The 25,381-nt window shown below is 41.5% G+C and overlaps 1 protein-coding gene across 5 annotated transcripts in view; it reads left to right on the top strand.

Annotated features, from left to right (window-relative positions):
- LOC113025114 (Golgi apparatus protein 1-like) overlaps positions 1 to 25,381 on the top strand; it is a 155,968-nt gene that overhangs the window by 5,437 nt on the left and 125,150 nt on the right. For 3 of the 5 annotated variants that reach the window (XM_026172548.1, XM_026172546.1, XM_026172544.1), the window contains exons 2-21: positions 8,629 to 8,658; positions 9,033 to 9,119; positions 11,080 to 11,295; positions 13,568 to 13,771; positions 14,708 to 14,779; positions 15,017 to 15,203; positions 15,535 to 15,749; positions 15,938 to 16,059; positions 16,253 to 16,354; positions 16,909 to 17,062; positions 17,869 to 17,910; positions 19,008 to 19,232; positions 19,669 to 19,731; positions 20,687 to 20,800; positions 20,966 to 21,054; positions 22,894 to 23,011; positions 23,778 to 23,870; positions 24,299 to 24,436; positions 24,911 to 25,034; positions 25,239 to 25,381. In XM_026172548.1, coding sequence (XP_026028333.1) covers positions 8,629 to 8,658; positions 9,033 to 9,119; positions 11,080 to 11,295; positions 13,568 to 13,771; positions 14,708 to 14,779; positions 15,017 to 15,203; positions 15,535 to 15,749; positions 15,938 to 16,059; positions 16,253 to 16,354; positions 16,909 to 17,062; positions 17,869 to 17,910; positions 19,008 to 19,232; positions 19,669 to 19,731; positions 20,687 to 20,800; positions 20,966 to 21,054; positions 22,894 to 23,011; positions 23,778 to 23,870; positions 24,299 to 24,436; positions 24,911 to 25,034; positions 25,239 to 25,381 — 2,538 coding nt within the window. The remainder of the gene's footprint in view (positions 1 to 8,628; positions 8,659 to 9,032; positions 9,120 to 11,079; positions 11,296 to 13,567; positions 13,772 to 14,707; positions 14,780 to 15,016; positions 15,204 to 15,534; positions 15,750 to 15,937; positions 16,060 to 16,252; positions 16,355 to 16,908; positions 17,063 to 17,868; positions 17,911 to 19,007; positions 19,233 to 19,668; positions 19,732 to 20,686; positions 20,801 to 20,965; positions 21,055 to 22,893; positions 23,012 to 23,777; positions 23,871 to 24,298; positions 24,437 to 24,910; positions 25,035 to 25,238) is intronic. The other 2 variants (XM_026172549.1, XM_026172547.1) reach the window with 1 other exon arrangement.

Below are 25,381 nucleotides of genomic sequence, written 5' to 3'. Positions count from 1 at the left end.
CAACAACATAGAATTGATTTGAATCGACTGGTCTGTTGTCGTGATGCTCAGTCGATTCTTTTGAGCTGGGATCAGGTTGATGTCAGATATAAAAAAATGTTGGATCGGTTAAATATTCAGTCAGGGGGAGATTTCAGGCCGGAGGAAGTAAGAGGTGGAGAAGGCTGAACCGTGGATGAAGGAGAGTGGCCGTAGGTCTGATGCAATTGGAGGCAGAGGTCGGACGGCTCGACAAACATGAAATGTGTTGGAGCTGTGTGGTCAGTTTGAAAATGTAGGTGCTGTCCTGTTCAGTCTGTTCGTCCTTCTTTATTTTAGTGCAGCTGAAGCGACATCCTAATTAAACTTTCCCTAATACTCAACTTCTGTAATAATGAAGTTATTTACAGTTGGGTCTGTAATTTTGGGCACATTTGACACATTTTTCGTAAAGCAAGCAATCAAAATGTGATTATATTGTGATTATATATTATATTGAACGTTTTACAGTCTCTAATGAGTCTGAATCATTTATAAAACTCATAAAACCTCTAAAATTGCCTCTTAAATGTTCATTATTTTTAGAAATCTTACTGGTTATCATAAAAATTATATGCACATTAAAAATATCTTTAATAAATGAGATCTTTAGCTTTGCTGCCAGTGGTGCAGCAGATGGTTTAAACGTAATCAGGTTGATGTAGTTGAACTTGTGGTGGCTTCAGATTGATTTGGGAGACTGTTAGCACTGAGTCACGTTCATGGTCGCTTTTATTCATCTTCATCCAGATGTGTTCCAGAGAGAGTTGTTTTAAGGAATGTGTACTTCAGCTGCTTTGTTTAAGCTCATTCGACAGCTCCTTATGAGAGACCTGTTGGTGTGGCAGCTTCTGGCTGCTCGCTCTCTCAGTTAAGCTCATTAGCTGTTTGTCTTCAGCAGATCTGCAGCAGACAGAGGCCTCTCTCTGTACGCCACAACAGCAGCTTAGAGCAGCTAAGACGGGTCCTCTCGCTGTGCCCATTATCTGCTTACTCACAATCACAAGACTGCGCCCTCTCGGCTGGTAAAAGTCATCCTGAAATCCTTTGTTTGTAGCCTGCTTATGAAAAATGTAGGGCAGTGAGCTGCTTATAGGTAGATTTTTAAGTGGACAGGATTTGGGAGGTGGTAAAAAATGAATTTATGAAGGCGTTTTAATATTGAGTGTCAGTACAGATGGCCTGCATTCACCCAGAAGGCTGTGGTATTGTTGTCTTCTTGTTACTCATGTTCATCTACTGTTAAGGCCATTTACATGTAAAAATGTTCCAGTTCTAGCTTCTCTAAAGGGCTGCTTTTCACTGCAAATAATCTCTTTTGGGGTTTTAGACCCTGGGCATGAATTACCACATCACCAGGTTAGTAATTGTTTGTGGTCATTTTTCAAGAAAAAAATGTGAAAAATTCAGAGTTGAACCTTTTACTCCTGTTTATCTTTTGGCTTTTGACTCTTTTCTGACAGAACAAAATGTCAGATTGCTCCTCGTTTCGAAATAATAAAAGTTATGGATAGCACTTTCTTAACGTTTTCAGACAGAAATTTAAAAGTATGTTAAGAAATACCAGAAATTTTAAAACATGTTTAAAAAAAAATAAGTAAAAAGAGAAGAGATGAGAACGACACGAGAAGTGAGGAAGGAATGAAAACGAGCCCTCGCTGTTCTAAATGGCGGCAGGTTGATGATATTTTCTGTCTCGGCGCCATCTGCAGCGATTTCCGGAGGATTTTATTTAATTTGCATCAAGACCTTTCCATTCCTTTTTAATGTCACTGAGAACAGTGTTTAAGGTCATGACTTAAATTAATGTGATAGATGAAACAGTTTGTGTTTGTAGTGGGTGGAAAAAGACAAACTCGCACAGTCAGAGGATTAGACGCTTGTTTGATCTCAGCTGAAGTCTTTTGTTTTGTTTGCTCTGACTTCCTGTGAATGTTAATACCCATCTTTGCTTGGAATAATTTCTTTGTGCATCTGGACCAGCTGATTGGTTCTTCACTTCTTCTGTTTTGGAGTGGGTGGGGGTTGTTTTTGTCAAATTAATGCTCAGAACTCAATCTGTGGGCTAAGACAGTTTATGGAGGTTTACTTGTGTAGAAAATGTTATTTTTAGGCCTAAATTTCCCCACTGTTGCTGTACAGGATGTTTGATTCACTGTAAAATATGAAGCTTGTTGGGCCTTACATGTTTACTACTGCAGTATTTTTGCAGTTTAACAGGGAAAAGGGAGAAAATCATTAAGTGATTGACCTAAGATTCAGAGATTAAAAAAGTAAGCATTAAGACATAAAATACTGCAGGCTTTGGGGCATTAACACAGTACTATCATGAAAAATCAGTGAGTGCTACCCGTCCCCCTTGGAATCAGAAGCAAAATGCAAAATTTTACCTTCACAGTATTTGGTGCTGTTTATTTGTTTCTATCATGTTTGAACACTCATAGCTTCATAAGGACAGGAGGTATCTACATGAGATTTTCAGGGCTGAAAAACAAATTTAATCTCTTTAAAATCCGCAAACAAATCAGTTTTGGTTCAGCACAGTTTGTGCTGTAAATATGACCCTCTTTGGTCAGCTGGGATATTGTGATAGACTTTGGGTTTCCCAGTCATTTCTTGCAGGGATATTTTTGTCCCGTTCTCACTCCGCTGAGCGGACAAAGCAAATGACAGGAGGGGAAGTCGGCCTCCCGAACCCTCAGTGAGTCTCAGTTCTGCTGTTTTCACGCTATGAGATGAACGCAGTCAGAACGAGCTTTTTTGGGGGCGGTGACAGCGGTGGAGAGGGGTTCTGATATCTTGCCTCTCTACGCCCACTCTGCATGCCCTGTAGCCTGCCCACATCATGTGTATAAGGCCCAGCTGGCACTCTGCAGGTGTGAGAGTGAGATTGAGAGCTGCTTTTAGACTCGGTGCATTTTTGTGTCTCCGTCCTGCCCACTGTCAGGGCTGCTGCTGGTGGTTGTGGTTTTGTGTACGTGGTGCAGAGGGAGTCCAGAGGGCGGAGGCCCCAGAGAGCGAAGGCTCTGCTCCGGCCTGTCCGCTGAGCCTCGTCTTGTTCCTCCGCCCAGCTCCATAATTACTAATTGGCACATTAAGGCTGCAGGAGCTGTGTTTACAACTGGAGTGCTGTGTTTGATGAGTTGGCAAAGATCAGAAGCTCCACAGAATCCAATCAGTCCATTTTTGAATTTATTAATTAAAAAACTAAAATTATTGTCAGGATTAGATGTTATTAGCGGTGATGCAAACACTGTACTACAGAGCTGTCCACTTTCCTATCCTCACATCAGAGAGCAGTTTTTGTTTCTTTCCATAAAATCTAATTTATAGAACTGTAACAATATTTCCCCCTTTTAATAATCTTTGAACCATTCATCTTCCATACTGACATATCATTTAAACAACGGTAAAACACTTGTGTCTTTAACCCGGCTGTGGTGGCACAACACAAGTAAATAAAGCAAATAAAGCAGTGATACCTCAGCATCTCTGAAACTGAATTACCGCCTCTGTGCAGCTACTTTAATCTGATCTTTGATTATCCTAAACAAAGCGTGCAGGTATTTACTTTGTGTGAACACTACGTTATAAATACTGAGAAGGTACTCAACTGGCAGATAAAACAACGTCGTCAGCTTGACATCAAAGTTAGAGCCAGTGCTCCTCCATATTAAAGCTGGGGTCTGACTCGGGTATCTCCCAGGTGTATTTCTGGCATATTCTACTGAGAGGAGGCTCCAGGGTGGATCCAGGGCATGCTGGTTAGATTACATCTCTTGCCTGGTTTGGGAACACCTTGTCCTCCACCTAGAATAGCTGGAGATAAATAGCTGAGGTAGCTGTGGGTGTGTCTGCATGGACCTGGATATGCAGCCGAAAATGAAAATGTCGATTTAATATCAATAAGTAGAAAAATGCTGAATATTGGCCCCAATAATTGGCCTAACAGTACCACTAGCTTTATCTGATTTAGATATCCATTTACTTCCAGGGTTTTATAATGCAGCACAAATAAAAAGCAGACTAATGGAATAAAGTTCACCGATGTTCTTGGAGCTGGTCTGTAATTGGACCTGTCGGATAAATAAAGCAGCGATACCTCAGCATCTCTGAAACTGAATTACCGCCTCTGTGCAGCGACTTTAATGTGATCTTTGATTATCCCAAACAAAGCGGGCAGGTTTTACTTTGTGTGGATATTTTGTTCCTCAGCCAAGGAGGAGGAAAAAGGTTGCTAAGAAACATCATCCGGTGTTTCTGCGACGCTACTTTCAGGTTCAGCATTGACATTTGTCTAAAAATGATATTTCCTACTGTTGTGTTCACACCAACAGTGATAATATCTTTATGAACGCACGCGTGCATGTGTAGGCAGCGAGCACTCTGCTTGTTATCAGAAGCTTTGCGGTTTCCTACTGTTGTCTGCATTAGGATGTCATATTTAAGTAGACGTGATGAATGTTGGTGTTTATGAGGGAGCACGCCTCTGCCACATGCTTTATGACAAATATAATTGAGCGACGAGGCTGCGCAGTTTATTTAAAATCAAAATTTAAAGAAAAGGATGACTTTGTGCTCTTGTTTCGTCGTTTACTTTTGGATTTCCTTTACAGCTGTATGGTTGTGCTTAGCCCCGCCCCCCTCCCATCAGCTACGGTGGGTTTATTTCAGCTCAAGACAACATGACAGGAAGAGAGAACGATATGTGTTTAGTGTAAGCAGCTAATGTGGCCAACAATAACATCTGTTGGCTTCTCTTCTACTTTCTGTGGTCACATGAATGACATTTTAATGCAACCAGATTCACAATAAAGCCATTCTCACTTTGTGTGTTTCTTATCCAACAACAGTGCTTAGCATGAAATAATGGCAGTCACCTCCTGTCAACACTAGAATGACTATTTGGATAAAAAGTTTGAAGTCACATGAGGCTAAAGTTTCCTGTTCTTTAAGCAGTGTTTATGAATACTTCTCCAGGCTTCTTAAAGGACATCCAAAGCTTTTTTTTTTTTTTTTTTTTTGGATGCTGGCTTTTGTTCTGTTCTCTGTCAAAATGATCCCACACAGTGCTTTAATATTGTTGAGGTCCAGGCTCTGGGAAGGCCAATCCATGACTGTTCCACTTTGCAATTTTATCCAGGTATACTCCATTGACAGTGTGTTTGGGATCATTGTGATGTTTAAAAATGTAGCTGTGACCAATCGCAAGCGTTCCTGATGGTATTGCTTAGAGTCTGCATCGTGTTTTATAGATAGCTGTAAACCGGGGGTGGCCAACTCCAGGCCTCGAGGGTCGGTGTCCTGCAGGTTTTAGATGTGTCCTCGAAATAAATGCAAAAGAACCAAGTTTTGTGTAAATACTGTGGTGTTATTCTGGCTTTTGGAATATAATTTAGAAAACTAATTGTTCAACAGTTATGGCTGAAGCATGACAAAGGAAATTTTAATAGGTGCAATTTCCTGTTTTTTAAAGCTCCTCACTGTGTGATGAGGTGTCAGTGTGTGAAATTGGAGGTAGTGGTAACGCACACATCAGTCACACTCCTGGCCCAAATACTCTCCGACTGCCTGTTTGGTCTAGACAAAAACAAGAGTGCACATCCTCTGCAGATAGCCATTTTAAAAATGTGAGAGAAGAAGCTAAAGCTTTAAAGTGGTTGTTTGCACTGGTTAATCTTTAACTGGCCAATAAAAATCCACCACACACAGCTTACAGGATGCAGTTCCTTGTTTGCTCAGGCTGACTGTTTCGATCTGTTTGCTTTTCTTCTTGGTTGGCTCATGTCCACTGAAGGGTTTCATTTGTAACACTTCCTCCTGCTGCGCTTTCTTCACGCACAGCCTGCTTTTGCTGATTCTTGTTTTCTCTCAGGAGTGTATGCAAATGTGTTGAGTTTTAGTTAAACATTAATTTTTTCTTGTTTCCAGTAAACAGACTACTTTCCTCCCCTCCCCTGTTGTCTATATTTTAAGCTAAATAACTGAGAAGGTGTCAGAAATGGCCATGTCCCCCCTCCGGATTCTCCTTTTCTCTCACATGATGTCATTTTTCTCCTATCTTTTCCTCTCACCCGTTTCCAATTATAGCTCAGCCTCACACCAGCTTCCCCAAGACAAAGGAGGAGAGCTGATTAAGTTTAATTTAGCTGCAGCTGTTAAATGGGAAGGCAGCTTTAGCAAATTGTTCACATTTGGCGAGCGGAGCCTTAAAGCTGGCAAACAAAAAGGCTGAACATCTCAAATATGTGAATGGGTGTGTCTGAGGAGTGAGAGGGTTTATTTACTCTGGTGTTAGATCACAGTTGTAATGCGTGTTCAGCGAGTCTGCAAACTCAGAGATGGATTCGTGGAACAATCGGGATTCAGGTCAGCTGCATGTGAACAGTTTGGCTTTTTGAAGCGATCAGATCCTGAGATAAAGCCGCGCAGATGTCCACATGACTCACATTTTGTTCTGCAACAGTGTGATGGGATACTTAGCTGTTCACTCCACCTTTGGACTGAGCGTGTGCAAATGAGGGTTTTTTTCCCTGTAGGCTAGAAATGGAGGGGGAAAAGTGGAAAAACAAAAGTCCAGCAGTGTTTGATGTGGCGTCAGGCTGTCCAACTCCCTCCAGGTTTCTCCACCCAGCTTTGTACTGCTGTATGTTGACACACTCAACTTTCCAACAAAGCACTGATGGTCAGGAAGTGGGAGAAATATTGAAGTCTTAAGGGCTCAAAAAAGAAGGCAGCTGGACTGCTTCAGGGTGACTTCACAAGACTGCCACGACCTGGATGACTGAGCAGCTCCAAAGACGAGAAATATTAAACTAAACTATTTTCTTTTCTTTCTAGTTTGGCAGCATTCATAACATATAGATAAATTAAACTCAGCTGCTTGTAAAGCTAATTTCTTGCGTGTGCTTTCACTATTATGATCTGACAACAAGAACTGTAAGCTCTTACATCGTTCTGTTGTGTCCAAAACAAAAATGGATATAGATTTAAAGAAAATCATGTACTCTCTGGGCAATATTTACTTTAATTTTGTATATATTCATTTTGTTTTCTTTTTTCCTTTAAAAACTTTAGTGCTGTAAAAATGAGAACAGTAGCATTTTGAGACTTTGATCTTGGTAATACTTTATTTAAAGATGGAGCAGGTTTTGGGTTTAACATGAAACAAAGGCAGATATGAAATGTAAAAGTGAGATCAGAGATCAGATGTGACATATTTGGATGCAAACTGTAATGTGATATTTGGTTTTGTCATATATCACAGTCATTTCCTAAATGCTGACAATACAACGGCAGTTTAACTCGAACCCTTTATGTGAACCGCACATCTCGGCAGAGGGGATTTTTCGGCCTGTGTTCAGACTGCAGTACGTTGTGAATGGTTTGCGTTACTGTGATACGCCGAGTATCCCCGAAAAGCTCATTTTCACTTCCTTCTGAAAACCAATTTAATTTTGTCTCTACCAGAGAGGGTAACAGAGGTACAGTCGTTTAAAAAGGGTTTGTGAAATGAGCCCGCTGACGGGTTCAAAAACAAAAAAAAAAAAAAAAAAAAAGGGTTAAGCATAGTTTTAAAGATAAGACATTTTGCGAAAGTTTGACCTTATTTGACCTTGAAGAAGAGGTCAGACGTCCAAAGTAATGTGGTATTTAGGATCGCCACATATCATTCCCTGTATCCCCAATCTGATTTACCAAAAAAATACAAAGTAGAAAAGTGGCATGTGTGGGCTTCTTTAAAACATGTATTTTAAGGGCAAACACTGTGATAAATGGCTAACAGCATGGCTGACAAGGCAGTAACCAGCGCGGTTTCACAGTCATTTTCCTCCTCACGAGACGAGCATTAACCCTGCGCTGGCGATAATGCTCATCTCAGCCGTCCGAAATGAGCCTCCAGAAAGCAGCGGGTGATGTCACCGTAGCCTCATCCATCTTTCCCCTCTCTGGGGACTGAACTCTGCGATGTGAAAGAGAGGGGGGGACATCGCTCTCACTTAGCTTTTTTTAATTGGTGTCAGTTTGTAGATGCTGCTTGTTTTTCTCGTCCTGCTGTTCTGCGTCAGTCTGGTTCCCATTTACAAACGGAGTCCTCCCAGTGCTCTTTAAAACTCAACGGTACTATCGTGTACAGTCTCCCCCTCCCCCTCTTCACACTGCACTGTTTTTGTGAAGAGCATTGTCACACCAGTGTGTAAAATACGTTGTAAAAAGAGCACACAAACACACTGGCAGTTTATTCCTAGCTGACTGTGGCTACCATGTGGTAAATGGTCAGAAAGTCTTTGGTCATCTGCAGAGCTGTTATTTCACAGACCCACACAGTGAGTTTTCCTCTGGTCGAGGGTGGGGGCAGGAAGTCGGGGGAGGGGTCATCTCGGGTCAAAGCAGAGCTGCAGGAAAATGCCTCGGTGACCGCACTGAAGCAAGAAGCTGAATGCCTGAACGCACCATCCCACAACACACAAGACTGCAGTGGATTATGGGATGTTATAGATTGCAAAATTTCAGTAATTAGGTGTCCTCTCTGTTTAGTCTCAAATATTCAGACCCAATAATTAAACTTTCTGAAGAAGCTAAACTTTTTTTTTTCTCTTCCTCTTTCAGGACTCTGAAATCGCTACAGATTGCAACCATGTAAGTGTGTGGGGTTTTTTTCTTCTCTCTCTACCCTCACACTCCACCTCCTAGCATGCACTATGATGTCTTATAATTTTATGACGCAATGATTTTCCACTAAAAGTATGCACAAGTTTTGTAATGATTCATATAAACAACCGATAGCCAACATCGGTACTACTGCTTTTTTTTTCCCCCCCCGCTATCCAGAAGTTTGTCTCATTAATGAATGTCTGTCACATTAAATAACAGAAAGACTTTATAATATAAAATGATTGACATGTTAAAATGTTGTTTTTATTTTTTATTTGTCCTGTTTTTCTTTCTTGGGTTTTTTCTCCACTCTGTCCTTATTGGTGTAATTGTCATACCTCGTATCTTCTCTCCCCCAGCTGCTGTGGAACTATAAGCTGAACCTGACCACAGACCCAAAGTTTGAGTCTGTAGCGGTGGAGGTGTGCAAGACGACCATCTCTGAGGTCAGTCGCTAAAAACAAATCTCTGCAGCTCAACTTGATGGTCTTCATTCAAGCCTCCAAACGGTTAAAAGAACATCAGATAAACTGGCAAATTTAGAAGTTTTAAGACTGCTGTGATTTTGGAGTAGACTTTAAAATCAGGAACTAGAGCTGTCAGCACAATGTTAAGAAACTGCAGCCAGTTTTTATGTCCAAAATGTCGAAGAGATGTCAGAGGAATCGGGGCCGGGGCTGGTCGGTACTTATGTGTAATACTACAAGGTGGTGGAGTTAGTCAGTGTAACCTTTATTGACCAGTTAAGTCATTAACCCTTTAAAACCGGTCGGAGCGGGCACGCTCTGTTTTGCGTTACTATTTTTAAATCCTTGTAGAACTGGAACCACGTAAGCTAGCGCAATAATTTTTTTGCATATGAAACCGGAGGAGTTGTACTTACATCTTATGGCATCAGCTTGTCCTCGGTCACGGTTTCCTTCCACATATGGCTTTGCAAAAACTGCATAAAAAGCACTTGCAGCAACAAAAATATAATATTCCAGAAACACGCTTTGCCGATCCGATCAGCTGTTCATAACACTTCCTACGTTGGAATAGACGTCAGCGCGATCTATCGCATTTCCGCCATTACTTGCCAGAAACCGGAAGTGATGTCATTTTCGCGGAAAATGTAGGGTTTTTTTTGTTTTTTTTTAACCTTCGGGGCATTATAAGCCTATACTGGTGTTTTTAAAAGGTATGTTTGACTTTATGCTTTTCTGAATAGTTTCTGGGATGTTTAGAACTCATATTGCACTGCTGGAAATAGTTTATTTTGATGCATATGCTGTTTTTTTTTTTTTTTTTGCAAATTTGCATTATAATATTTATTTTCGTTTTTCCTGCAGTATATAAAAGTTGGTGTATCTCAAAAATAAAACTATGAAGACCATCAAAGTAAATTTCCTGTTGTTGTAAACTATTTTGTGCAACTTTTTTGTATTTACAGTTTTGAGGGATAAACCTCTTAAATTTCTCTAACTAGAAATATATGGTAAAAAACCAAAAACGATTTTCAGTTTTTTGTACTTTATTGCCCTTTTTTTGCACTTTATGTAGTTTCTATGGACTTAATGCAGACATATTCTTAAAATTTGGGCTATAACGGTTGTATTGATGCATTGCAACTTGAAATGCTCCCACAAATGGCTCCACAGCATGTAAAAATATAAAGATAAGTTCTGGCAGACTTGGTTCTATGGTAGGTCTTAAAGGGTTAAAGCCGCTTTTCCAGATTAGTACCTACTCGGATCGGCAGGTTTTCACTTACAATTGAGTAACACGTAATGTGAGTGGTCGTCATGGCAACGCTGCCGAGCGTCCTATGACGTAATTAGTATGTGACACAAACGCTATGGGACAAAATCATAGATCATAAAATTTCAGCTGGTTCCTGATCTGGAAGTGATGGGCATGTTGGAAAATATGAGTGGTTAATTGGATTTTATTTATTTAGTTTTAATTAATGGCTGCAGAGGGACAAACACATTTTTCTGCCATTGAAAAGTTGTCACACAGCACTGAGGAAAAACTGCTTACAGATATTTCTTTTCAGTCCCGGTGGTTTTCCTATGGAAGGGCAAAATCTGTTCACGACCCTCACCAATGTAAACCTTTAGCATGAATTACAGTAAAAGGTCCAAATCTAGAAACGATTGGAGTGCAGTACCAGGTAGCACGAAGAAAAGCGCACAGATACAAATGGAGAACTTTTAAAAATGTATTTATTTTTTTCAATGAAAATCACAATTTCTAGATTTTTGTAGGAAAAAGGACATTGGTACATTCAAGTGTAAAAATAAAGCTGAGTTAATCAGAAGTGTTCAGACCTCGTTGTTCTGGACAGGTGACACGAGGTGCTTTTAAAGGCAGGTTTATGTTTCAGCTCTCACCGAAGTGTCGCCTTCGCTTTTCTCCATTCAGATTAAAGAATGTGCCGCGGAGGAGCTGGGGAAAGGTTACCTGGTTTCCTGCCTTGTAGATCACCGTGGCAACATCACCGACTACCAGTGCAACCAGTACATCACCAAGATGACCACCATTGTTTTCAGTGACTACCGGCTGATCTGCGGCTTCATGGGCAAGTGTCGCGATGACATCAACACGCTGAAATGTGGCAGCATCAGCACCGGAGAGAAGGTGAGGAGAAGGGATGTCGGACTTCAGAGAAAGAAGCTTGTTGTGTTTGACTAGTGCTGCTTGGTTATTGGTGGAGTAACATCTGTGTCGCTGACTCGTTGTTTTTGGCTCTTATTTACACTCATGTTGTTAGATGTATAAATAATGGGTTTGTATTCAGAACATTTGCTTGATTAGATAATTCTCTACTTTATTTTTCTTCTATTTTTTTTTAGGAGATGGAGATGAGATTGTAGTCAGTAATGTTCTGCACATTGTTATATTGCCCATTAACTTGAGTCAATACCTACGAACCAATAATCTGCCATGTTTGTTGTTGTTTTTTTGGGGGGGGGGGAAATCATGCATTTCATTTGTATGAGCTGTTAAAAATGAATGTTATTAGTTTTTAATGTTTATTTCAACTTGTTTTTTCAGTTTGTACCCAACAGGTGCTTGCTTAGGATACTAATGTGAACCTATATCGTGACAATTATTGAAAACATTCAATACAATACAAAAAAGTTAAAATATTGACGCGAGCTCTAGTCGCAGGTTCATATAAATCGAAGCCCTAACTGTTATAAATTTGGTTGAATTAGACAAGATCTTGCAGGAGAAACTATAGCTGGTTGTCAGGAATCTTATGTTGATGTGTCCAAAGAAACTGCAGCACCAAATGGACTGCTGCACACACCACAGTTGAAGTAGTTTGTGCTGAATGAGCGCTCCCAGATGCCTCAGGATGTGTTTCTGATGCTGGAGGGTGAATTTGTGGTGCACGACTTGATGAATGTTTCAAATGGAAATCTCACAGTTGTTGCAGGTTTACAGCAGAGGTTTAAAAATGGCGGCCTCTCTGGAGGTGTGTCGATGTGTCAGAGAAGATGACATGAGCTCTAACTATGCCGTAGCTGTACATCGAAGATTGTTTATAGTGCTGCTCATATTCTTACTGACCTGCTGGATTTTGGTCGGAGAGCAGATAAAACTCAAAGTGGACTGAGCTCAAATGAGAGAAGAGGAGTTTGTAGCAGCTTGTCAGCGAGCAGAGCGAATCAATCTTCCACTGAACGTGTTTCCCTGCCGCAGAGCTCCATAAGCTCCTCAGACACACACTTATTATCACGCTGGCACGATTAGAGCTCAGAGAGGATGATTTATCTGTGGGCGGGAGTGCTTTTAGTTTCATTATCAGAAATTTGTCACAGTGGCTCTGAGTGGAAATCGGACAGACCATGTTGGCGCTTTAACTTCTCGCACACTGGAACGACACGAGGCAGGATTGTTTATGAACTGATTCTCAAAATGAGAAAATGTGTTATTAACTCAGCTTTAACTTGATGTTAAACTTTAAAATCAAGCTTCAGCTCTCTACTTTGTGAAATTAATCAGAAATTTGTCTTCCACCTGTTGTTAAAACTAGATGGTTGAGATGAAACGACTGTTTGCACTCTCCTAGATTCCTGAATATAAAAAGATAAAGCCCATCTGGACTCTTATCTAGTCCTTGATCTCACAGGCTTAAAAGACAAAGGAGGAAACAAAAACTGAGGAAAAGGAGCGCGTGCAGTAGCGAGTAAAGCCATTGTTTTATAGATGAGGTGTTTATGTGGATTTGGACGGGAAAGCAAACCCTGAGCCTCCTGAGCATTTAGCTGACAAAGAACAAACGTTTTCCAAGAGCAGAAGCACAAAAGGTCGCTGAAACTGTGTTTAATTTATTTATTTTCTGCAGCTGACCTCTGTATTTGGTGATATCTCACTATACGAAGCGGCCCGGCTTCTTGTAGATAGCTTGTTGATATCATTTCTTGGCTTATCTGTAGAACTGACAAAGGAGATGAGGTTGGTGTGTGTCATTGAGAACTGCATGACCCAATGTGCATGTTCTCTTTGACACATTACATAATAGATGGAATAAATAAAAATAAACTGGTGCTGTTCAATTCAGTTTACACCAACTCCAATCAACTTTGAATAAGTATAAAGGAGACGTTTCAAATGCACCAACTTGTTTTGACCACCCACCTTTCCCACTGACTGATATGAGCCTTTACCCACAATGCATTTCTTTAAGTTGCATTGTGAGTTTCTGTTCCTCACAGGCAGGAAACTGCTGCACTTGTAATAATTCATGATATTGGGGCACAAAGCTGGAAAAAGTGTAGATATCTGCTGGACTAATGAAGTGATAATGTTAAAATAGCTGCTGTCTGGAAACGAATCCTTGTCGTACCGGAGCTGAGCCACACCGGCAGTAGTAACTGTGGTACCTTTGCCCTCCTCACAGGACGTCCACTCTCAGGGCGAGGTGATCGCCTGTTTGGAAAAAGGTTTGGTTCGTGAAGTCGAGGACCAGGCGGGGGCGCACGTCATCAGGGAGGAATGTAAAAAGGCCATCATGAGAGTCGCCGAGCTCTCCTCCGACGACTTCCACCTGGACCGCTACCTCTACTTCTCCTGCAGAGACGACAGAGAACGCTTCTGTGAAAACGTAAGAATCCTTTATTCTAGAGCTCAGAGGATTCTTTTATTCAATTATTTTAAATTGATCAGTAATACTCTTAAATGTCACATTCTGGAAACACTTTCTAACGTTCTCTTCTCCCGATCTACCTTTTTTTTTTTTAAATATTCTATATCCTATTTAAAAAAAAAAAAAACTGCTAAATTTGTATTATTTGTAAGCTGAAGTACCATCCAACTAGGGTCTTCTCAAATTAACGTCCCTTTGTTTCAAGATGAGCTAAAATGTGTTTCTCTGAATGTGCAGATTAGCCGAGACTATATGACGTTAGCACGAGAAGTTAACGATCAGAAAAATGCAGATGTTTTTATTTACTTTGAAAGTTAGAAGACAAACCTTTAAACCGTGAGGGAGAAATTACTTTGTGAACATTCAAATTAAAATGAACTAACAGTACCTGACAGTATAAACTACCCAACTACATTATTAAATATTATAATGGAAGACATTATTCATTTGTTACTCGCTCAAAAAAAAGTTCTTCAGTGGATCCAAAGTGATAAACTATAAAGAAAGATTGCGGTTTTCCCACGTTGGTTTCTTTTCACTGACTCCTGAACTGAATTGAAAGTTCACGTTAAAGACGTCATAGTTATCTCTGACTGCAGGCTCGTTTGTGGTTCCTGGGAGATTTAAAATTAGAATGTGAGGTAGAGACTTCAGCTTTCAGGCCCGTGTGCTCCGAACCCAGCTCCCAGTTTGGATTCAGCTGCTCTACTTTTTAAGATTAACCTTCAGTCTTTCTGTTTTTTGGTAAAGCCTATAGTTGGTTAGTTAGTTGCTGCCTTCTGTGTCACATGGGATAAAGAGAAGTTGTAGTTGTTACCTAACATTAGTAAAGCACCTTAAAATGACTGAATTTGAAAGTTGATGAACTTTTTCCTTTTTTTTTTTTTTTTCCAGACTCTGGCTGGGGAAGGAAGAGTTTACAAATGCCTCTTCAATCACAAGTTTGAGGATTCCATGTCTGAGAGGGTGAGTGCCATTTACTGTGTCCACATTTTATTTATAGAGATTTTTTTTCCTCTACAAAATACTTAAAATGAACCTTTTCCATCTCCTGGTGATGGGGAAAAAGTCTTATAGTGATGATGGTTACAGAACAATGAAGTGTACAAATTGTGATGGATACGGCCTTCCTGCAGATTAAAAATCAGACTCGTTGAGCATTCAGTTGTGTAATAAGTGTCTGTGTATGTTGTGTGTCATCAGTGCCGCGAGGCGCTGACCACCAGACAGAAACTGATTGCTCAGGACTACAAGGTCAGCTACTCGCTGGCCAAAGCCTGCAAGTCGGACCTGAGGAAGTACCACTGCAACGTGGACACCAGCATGCCCCGAGCGAGGGAAGCTCGCCTGTCCTACCTTCTGCTGTGTCTGGAGTCAGCCGTCCATCGAGGTGAGCAGACCTTTATCTGTCGCTCTTGGCTCCAGCAACTAATTAATGTCCCTTTTTGTTTGTGTGGCACTCAGAGGCCACTGAGAGCTCAATTACATGTCAGTCATTGCTCTGTTTCTCCACTACGAACCCGCTCCTGTTTATTTTGCTGAAGACTAGTCTGAGGCAGACAAAGTAAAACTGTCGAGTTTGTGTGAGGGTAGAAGGTTAGTTTCATTTAACCTCAGAAGTCAGTTTCCAGGTTGGTTCCTCGAGTTGTTTTTGTGAAATGTGTTTGAATATTTTGTGCTTAAACGAGATACCACAGCTACAGTGTGTGTGTGTTTTTCAGGTCGTGTGGTCAGCGGCGAGTGTCAGGGTGAGATGATGGATTACAGGCGGATGCTGATGGAGGATTTCTCTCTGAGTCCTGAGATCGTGCTGCACTGTCGCAGTGAGATTGAGAGTCACTGCTCCGGTCTGCACCGCAAAGGACGAACGCTGCACTGCCTAATGAGGGTCGGCCGAGGAGACATGGGCGCCATCGATCCCAGCTGTCAGAAGGCGGTGAGATGGCATTTATAATATTCACTGTATGGTTACAGAAACATTTACATAGATATCACTGTACAGATTTACCTGCATGAACACAACTGTTTGACCGTCCCACAGCCATATTCCTACATGTCCCAGAATGTCGTGTAATGTCTTGCGCTCACTTTTTGATTTTATTATGATATTTTTTCCATCCACAGCTGCAAACGTTGATCCAGGAAGCCGACCCCGGGGCCGACTACCGCATCGATCGGGCGCTTAACGAGGCCTGTGAGTCCGTCATCCAGACCGCATGCAAACACATCCGCAGCGGCGACCCCATGTGAGTCCTCGTGGAGGGAGAGGGATCCAGCAAATAGAAATCCTAAAATTTGACACAGTAGAAAGTGCAATGATCCCACCTGCTGTATGATCATGTGGATAAAAACCTGAAGAAGAACCGACCGTTCAAGGTCTTATGGCTGCTGCGCCGTGTGGCTGAGATGTGAATGCGTTTGTGTTTCCTGATCCTGCAGGATCCTGTCGTGTCTCATGGAACATCTGTACACTGAGAAGATGGTGGAGGACTGCGAGCACAGACTGCTGGAGCTGCAGTACTTCATCGCCAGAGACTGGAAGTAAGTCCTGCCGACAGGCTGAAGAAAGTCTGTTTTCGACATTAATGAGGTTCAGATGATCATCTTCAATTTAGTATATCAGTTTATTGGTATTTGGTAATTGATCATTTTAGTTGTATTGCTTTTTAACAAGGCTGCTGTAAAAGTATTCTTGGTTAGTTGATTGCCTCCATTTAATACTGCGACCATAGATGGTATAAAAACACTTGTTAGTAAAGTGCTGATTGGAAGCCTTGAGAGTTTTGCTGTTGCCATCTGCTTTGAAGTGAAAGTTGACAAGTGAGGATCTGAAGTGAACCTGAACTTAGGGAGGCATTTAGACGGGGTGGTTTTTCTCATAGATGTCTGTGGGACTGGAAGGATTTTTACAACCACAAGCACCGCCCCCCTGGTGTTTTTTTTATATTTTTTTAAAGTAGGTTTAAGACAGTTCTGCATTGGTTTTACGTTTCAGAGCCAGGATCTTCGTCTATCTTTTATTCTGTCTGTGCTTTAGTCCCAAAGAGACAGCTGCAGGTATTAATCTGCCTGTTACATCCTGTGTCGCTGCTTAGGTTGGATCCGATCCTGTACAAGAAATGTCAGTCCGATGCATCCCGACTCTGCCACACTCACGGCTGGAATGAGACCAGCGAGTTGATGCCACCTGGTGCCATTTTCTCATGCCTGTACCGCCACGCCTACCGCTCTCTGGAGCAGGGACGAAGGGTGAGTCTCTGCCGTTGATTTAATCTAATGATTAAATGTGAAGGTTACAGCACTTGGAGATCTCCAAGTGCTGTTTTAGATTTGTTAATAGAACAGTTTGTTTCAGGAGAGGTAACTGTAAAGCACAAAAACCTGGCTTATAGGGCATTCATGCAGCCATAGGAGCTCTATTTACATTAGGAAAGTAGACTAATTTTATAAAGAGACTGTGCACTGTGGCTCAGTGAAGTGTTGCCTTAATTGTGTGACTGCTTACAGTATTGCAATTAGTACAGTGTACATTTTGTTTTCAAATGACCACTGCAGTTTTTTGGACTAATTTGGACATTTTTATGCCAAATAAGCGATTTACAGGGGGAACGTTTTGTATACTCTCAGTGGCTTGAAAGGCCTCTGAATTCAAATTAGTTAAAAAAGTGCATTTTTCTACAGTTTAGGCTTTTTAAATAAAAGGTCATTTAAATGTTCCTTGCTTTAAGTTTTCTGTGTCTCCACAGTTGTTTCTGTTTTTGTTCTCAAGGTTGTGACTTATCTGTAGGCTCAGCCTAAAAGTGCAGATACAGAAGTTAAACCCTTGTTTAGTCTGATGAATTTCTGCCAAATGTGAAAAATACTGGAAATGTTTGCAGTTTGAAGGAGGTGAAGACAGCTGTGACGAATTCAGATGAAGTGACTTTAATCTTTATTTAATATAAACACACAAAGTTGCTTTAAGCCTGAACTGACAACAACTTGCATGTGTGAAGAGGTAAATGTAAGGTGCCAAATATATACAGGAAGTCTCTGACCACAGAATGCTCTCGTAGTTCCCCAGTGGGGAGTCTGAAGCGGAAAACCATGGTTCGATGGTGAGTACCTCTTACTGCTGCTGATCTCATGATGCTGCTCACAGAATCGCATCTTGGATGATTACTGGTGGTTTGTAGAGGAGAAGTGATTGTGTTGGATAATTCCCACCCACTCTCAGTGCATGTGGGAGCTGGCTTTTAATTGCTGAAGTGAGCTGCTGAACCCTGAAGTGAAGAATCAATATGACAATCCACTTACGGAAAACTTGGTGATGCTGATGATTCAGCTGCAGCAAAATTAAGCCTTTGATTTAAACAAGCAGTGTAGGAAACGCTGGCTGTGTTTAAGGTGATACTCCACCCAAAATGTGTTTTTTCCAGTCCTGCTGAGGCTTGTAACAAGTTGTGTGAAATTAGTTAAACACCCTATGATGTTACAGAGAGAACCTTGCTAATCTAATTATCCTCTGTGTAGCATCTGGCAGTGGTGGGGAGGAAGAATTCCCTTTTGACAGGAAGAAACGTCCATGAAAACCAGGAAGTTGTAAAACGCTGCAGTACCTGGAATGTCCACTTGAGGCTTGAGTGTAGAGTCGGTCCCCATAGACTAAACATGTTGTAAACATGTTTACAGCCTGCTGCAAAAAATGTTTTGGCCTATATGGGAAGTTTCACACACCTTGAGCAGGTGTCTGTGCTCCAGCGGTCATTAATATCAATGCATTTTAGTAACCTGGGAATGTGCAGCTGCATTACAAGTACAGACTGGAGAAATACAGTGTGACAAAATCATTAATAGCTTTTTAAAGAGCTCAAAAATCGCAAAGACCTGTATACAGTGCAACGCTGATAATGAAGACTTGATTAGTAGAAAGGCAATGCTGCTCTCCGCCATTGTTGTCTTTGTTAATGAGAAATAAATGGCGAAAAACAAGTGCCACAAAAGTATTAACGTTTAATGTCAATATCACACTCACATTTTATCTGTTAATACTGAATTAAACGTACAAATCTAAAGGCTTTTGAGGATTAAATGTGAAGGACAGACGCACTGAAAATCTTGGGTGGAGTATCATTTTACAGTGTCCGTGATTAACAGCAGCCGATACTTTGGAGGGTAATTTGATGACGATGTCGTCATCGTCGTCCTCCTGCAGCTCTCCCGGGACTGCAAGGTGGAGGTGCAGAGGATTCTCCACCAGAGGGCGCTGGATGTGAAGCTGGACCCTGAGCTGCAGAGGCGCTGCATGACTGACCTGGGAAAGTGGTGCAGCGAGAAAACGGACGCCGGGCAGGAGCTGGAGTGCCTGCAGGACCACCTGGACGACCTGGTTGCTGACTGCAAGGAGGTGGTGGGAAACCTGACCGAGCTGGAGTCAGAGGTTAGCTTGTCTCCGCACACTGCAGTTTCTTTAAAGCGTGCAACGTGCAAAACATTAGGCACAAACATGAGACAACTGATGTTTCCAAGGTTCCTTTGAGGCATTAAAGGTATTAAAATCAAAGGAAGTAAGGGCTTGAAATGAGTTTTGCATAAATTTTCTGTATGTAGTTAAAGATGATTAAGGATGATTAAAAAAAAGACTTGGCCCTTTTTTATAGGTGTTTACAAACCAGTTTCCAGTTGTCTGAAAAGTTGTATTATTTGCACTGAATTACTGGCAGGCAGCAGGTGGGGCATCAACCTGATAATTAACTTCTCAGTACAGTACGCAGACATTTGGACTGAAATAGTGAGTTTGAGCCGTCCCACTCTGATAAAAGCAGGTAAACCTGAACTGGCTGAAGTCATTTTGAGTTTGTGATTTCCGTCTGCAGGATATTCAGATTGAGGCGCTGCTGATGAGAGCTTGTGATCCCATCATTCAGGCCCACTGCCATGTAAGTATGAACTGATGAGCACATCTTCCTTCAAACTTCAATTCTTTGGACATTTTCTGTGTTTTGGTTGAATATACTAAGTTTGGTTGAGACTCTACAACAGCCTCCAAGCAAACTGATGTTCCTGTGACTGAAGCTGCGACGCGTAACGTTTTTCCTTAGCAGGTCAGAGACGCCATATACTCAACAATGGAATTGAAGCATGATGCACAAAAAGCTGAAGGCCTGCCAAGGAGGATATTTTGCAGTCTAGTTAAATTAAAAAAAATTCATCTGTAACAGCAAAATCAAATTTTCTCTTGTGGACAGTCCCCATGCTCTTATTTTGAAAATTCTCTGCAAACCAGCAGTCCTTTCACAGCTCATGTTTTCCTTCCAGTAGGTTCATCTTTTCACAGTTGTGAGACAGTCATTTCCAAAGCTGCCCTCTTATTTATTGCCACAGTGTTGTCTGGTTTATTAATATATATGTGCTTCTCCTTTTGTGCCCCCCTGAAGTTACAACTTCTGAGGGGTTATTTGTTTGTTTTTAGGATGTTGGGGGCTGGACTGAAATGGTCCCTGACCTGGGTTTTCCCATGTGTGGTCTAAGTTCTTGACCACAAAACAAAATTTCAAAGTTTCTGTGTTTGGTCAAAGCTGGCGCCACACGAAGAGCTCGCTGTACTTTGCTAAAATGCTCATGAACAAGTTCTCGTCACACTGAGAGGTTATTTTTGATCAGATGAATAAGACGGTGACTTTTATTTTTTAACTCACTTGAACCATCTTGCATCTATGCAGTGTGCAGGAAATTATTAAGGCACTTTAGAGGAGAAGCACATTTTTCACAGCTCTTTCAAAGCATCTTCTGCTAAATACAGCATGTTGATTACTTTTGTCAGTTTCAACATATTTCAGAGGAAGTTCTCGATGAGTTCAGTCTTCCTTCTCCTTTTCTCTGTGCGCCTGGCAGGAGGTGGCTGATAACCAGATCGACTCTGGTGATCTGATGGATTGTTTGGTTCAGAACAAACACCAGAAGGAGATGAATGAGAAGTGTGCCGTGGGAGTGACACACTTCCAGCTGGTGAGCAGACTGATGGAAATGTGTTGGTGCAGGAGTAGAAGAAGAATGAGCTCCTAATGTTTTGTTATGCAAAATCTTATCAGTTTAGAAAGGCTGTAATATTCCTGCAGCTTCTTGAAATCATTAATAACCAACTGCTCTGACTGCCCTTCCGCCTGTCCACAGATTCAGGTTAAAGATTTCCGTTTTTCCTACAAGTTCAAGACAGCCTGCAAGGAAGACGTCCTCAAACTGTGTCCCAACATCAAGAAGAAGTAAGACAAATACAGACTTGAGCAAAATCAGCCATAGAAGATATCACAAATACAAAAAGCACCAGTATGTCCAACAGTTGATTGGATATGTGACCATACAATCTGAATCTACTGTCTGATTGGGTTGTTTTTCTAAACATACCCTCAGTTTTTAGGTGTTCGTGTTAGTGGTGTCCAGTCAGATACAGTCCTGTTAGACCTGCTGAGGTTTCCAGCTCTCTGTGTTTCAGAGTGTGACCGATGGCTGAATTATACTGTGAGCTGCCAGCAGCCTTTTTCCATCCAGCAGTCCAAACACTGAGGACAGTTTCACATGTAGGATATTTTTTAAAGGAAATTATCTGGACTCACAAGCCTTAGAACTCCGCACTGCTCTGTGATCACTTCTAAGTTGTTGTTTCTGGGTTTGAGAATGTAAATGTTGTAGAAACCTAAGATTGTAACACTGCAGTTGGTGGAAATGTATATTTATGCATTGATGTTGACCACTCAAAGCTCCTTGAACTGCATGCTACATTCACACAGATCTTTATTCTATGCATTGGAGAAATTTATCTGCATTGCATAATTAGCTATGGTGATACTCGTGTCCATTGGATGTCTGTGAAAATCATAACTCCCAAGTTATGATGATGGAAAAAGAGCTTTTCAGGTTTGCAAGCATGAACCTGTGGATGGATCTTTACTGGTTTCCTGTAGTTTAAGTCTGCAGATCACTGAGGGTCTCTCAAGCAGTCCGCTGCTTACTGGGCCTTCTCACCTCTGTCACCTGGCAGGCATGCTGCAGGCCAGCAGGGGTCTGCAGTTAATATTGAAAGATGGGTTTTAGACAGGCTAATCTGAACCTAGTGCTGGATTTGCAGACCACTTCAGGGTCTGTTGCATAGTTTTTCTTTCTACATACAATACAGGTTGAAAAGTGGGCTTCAACAGGAAGTTCACCGAGGGGGAAAATTACAGCACTAGATTGCAGCGAACTGAATTCTGTCATCTTACTCCTCCTGACTGAAGTATGTAGTCTAGCTACGGTGGCTGCTGTAGGACAAATAGCTTTGGCTGCCATCCATCTGTAGTGAGTGTCGGCTGCCAGTTTGCTGTTTACATCAACTGGTGTCTATTCACTCTGGAGGAGGCTGTAGAACGAGTGTGTGTAAGATCGGTCGATGAGTAAGAGAAGCTCTCTTCTGACCGATAACAGCGACACTGAGGTGAACTGTTGAGCTTACTCCTCTGTGGGTAAGCTCAGCCGGTGTTAGTGAAGTTGTGGAGTGGATCTAACATTGTTGGATGTGGACACTTGTAATTAGACATGAATGTTTTTTATTTTGCTTTTTTTTTTTTTTTAAATAAACTCAGAAAATGACTGACTGCACCTTTTAAAGATGAAAGAAGCACTAAGAGAAGTACAGGCAGCAGCTGCAGTGGAAAACTAATTATTTAAACCTCTGTTTCACTTTGAAGCTGCTGAAGCCCACTTTGGTTGTTCTAAATATGTTGACACTGCCCCCTGGTGACAGTGCATAGCTACAACATGTAGCTGTAGCTTGGTGTGTAAGCTTTGGGTCAGATGAATTCACACCCATGCTGGCCACTAAACTCCACTCTGTCCATCTCCAGCTGTGGTTTTCCCCAAAAATGTATTTGGTGTAATTTGCTTAATTGAGCTTCACTGTTACTCAGCAGTTTATCCTAAGACAGATCTTTCTACTTCATTTTTTTCTTTAATTAAAACTTTGAATTGGACACTTTCTGCTTTTCCTGCTTTACTTTTTTCTCATCTGCTGATCATACTGAATCTGACTGGTCGGGTGAACCTCTGTGACTTCCTGTCGTTGTCAGGGTGGATGTCGTGATCTGCCTCAGCACCACGGTGAGAAACGACACCCTGCAGGACGCCAAGGAGCAGCGAGTGTCTGTCAAGTGTCGTAAACAGCTGCGGGTGGAGGAGGTGGAGATGGTATGTTCTCTGACTCTCTGTCACAGTCGGGCAGTGTAACGTCCTCAGGTTTGCTGTTGGTTAGCGAGAAACCGCCCAGAAACGTATGAAACAGCCCAACATGCTGTTAAAAGAAAATGATTTTAGAACCTTTATTTTTAGGCTAAGTATGTTTGGTTTTCTGTGAGTTTATAAAAGAGATTTAACCCGTGTTTGTAAAAACAGTTAAAATATATTTCTTTATCAGGACGCATGTGCAGATGGTTCTAGTTCACAGCAACAGCAGCTGCAGTTTTATAACACCTTTTTGTGCAGTTCACAGCACATCACACATGACTGACAAACCCAATAAGACACAAGAAAATGAACAAAAATGGATTAGAAGCAGTTAAAAAGAAATCAAATATAAAGTAATGCTTGGAAAAAGTGTTACGAAAAGAAAACACTAATATATAATGATAGAAAACATGCAGCACAAAGACTTAAGAAGTCAAAATATTAAGATGGAATAACACTTGGATACCCTGATGTCAGTAGGTGCGTATTGAAATGTAAATAGAGTAAACTGAGATGAGCGGATCTAGTTTATGTTCCTTTCACTTTTCCAAACCTGGAGTAAAAAGTAGCAGCAAACGGCATCGTCTAAGGTTCCTCCTGGGAGCATCTGGTGTTTTTTATCTTTTCTGGTGTGCTTTGTTGAAGCGAGCAGAGATCCTTCGTGTCTTTAAAGTTTTTATTTTGTGTCTGTTTCCTTTAAATTCTCCAAATCTACCTCAAACGTCTGCAGTCAGAGGACATCCGTCTGGAACCGGAGCTGTACGACTCCTGCAAGACCGACATCAACAGGCTGTGTCAGAACGTGGCCTTTGGGAATGCACAGGTCAACACACACACACACACACACACACACACACACACACACACACACACACTAGTTAATGAGTATGAAGGATCCTCCTGAGTTGAACCCAGAACGTTATTTTTGCCGTTCGCATCTCTTCTGATATAATTAAAAACAACCTGTAAACACTCTGTGGACCATGTTAGAACCAAACTTTAGCCGCCACCGCCACAGTGCAGACAAAAGTGTTTCCTTAACACTGAACGAATGAAGTGTTAAGAAAGAGTCGGCAGCTTTAAAACCTAAAACAATTTTACTGCCAGTAGATTTTACCTGTAACTTTGTTGATAAATCCGTAAAATACAAAGTACGAATGTAAGGAGTTGAAGAAAATTTTTAAACAGTCTGAACTGTACAAAAAAGAATTTATTTATTCATTTATGTCTTTATTGGCTTCATCTCTGCAGGTTATCGAGTGTCTGAAGGAGAACAAGCGTAAGCTGAGTTCGCAATGCCACCAGAAGGTCTTCAAGCTGCAGGAGGTGGAGATGGTTGATTCTGAACTTGACTATCAGCTGATGAGAGTCTGCAAGAACATGATCAGAGTAAGCAAGAGAAGAAAAACAAGATCAGTTTCCTTCACTCTGAATTGTGGACATGAATCTTAGGATCAGGATTATTTCTTAGCGAGTAATTCAGACCATGTAGCAGCGTGTTAATGGCTAACCTTATGTTGTGGATGGATCATCTCAGACATTCTCTTGGCTGAAGTCTTTTCATCATCACAATCTTGTTTCTGGGTTATGATGGTGTTTGTCTCTGCCCATCGGGAACGCTTATCCTCAATCTTCTCTGTGCTGTTTTGTAATTTAACGAAGAATAAAACAGTTTTTCATCAAATGACCAGAAACATCACAGACTCGTTATATTATCCTCTGGTGTCGGTGGCCCCTCAGAGGGTTTCTTTTGGTTAAATATGGGCCTGGGGGGGTGGGCGTTTCTTTAATTGTGGGTCCACGAGGGTTTGATGTTTGTTATTGTGATTGAGCCGAATGTAACGGGCTGTTTGATGTGTTCAGCGCTTCTGTACAGAGTCAGAGGGGAAGAACGTTCTTCAGTGTTTGAAGCAGAACAAGAACAGCGAGATGATGGATCCCAAATGCAAGCAGATGATAACCAAGCGGCAGATCACCCAGAACACAGGTACGCACGCACACACACACACACACACACACACACACACACACACACACACACACACACACACACACACACACACACACACGAAATGGAAAGATTAATTAGAATAAAGCAGCTCAAGTCTAAATAAGCCGAGGTGAGAGAACAGATGAAGTGTTGCTTGTTAGCATGAGATCAGATTTTCATCTGTTATGCGTTTGTTTCCAGACTACAGGCTGAACCCGGTGCTGAGGAAGGCCTGCAAAGCCGACATCCCGAAGTTCTGTGACTCCATCCTAAAAAAGGCCAAGGATGAAACCGAGCTGGAGGGTCAGGTCATCTCCTGCCTCAAACTTAAATACGCTGACCAG

Source organism: Astatotilapia calliptera, chromosome 7 (assembly GCF_900246225.1).
Source record: "Astatotilapia calliptera chromosome 7, fAstCal1.2, whole genome shotgun sequence".
Classification (NCBI taxonomy): domain Eukaryota; kingdom Metazoa; phylum Chordata; class Actinopteri; order Cichliformes; family Cichlidae; genus Astatotilapia; species Astatotilapia calliptera.
The sequence above is the reverse complement of the archived record's forward strand: the minus strand, read 5'-3'. Positions and strand labels throughout refer to the sequence as shown.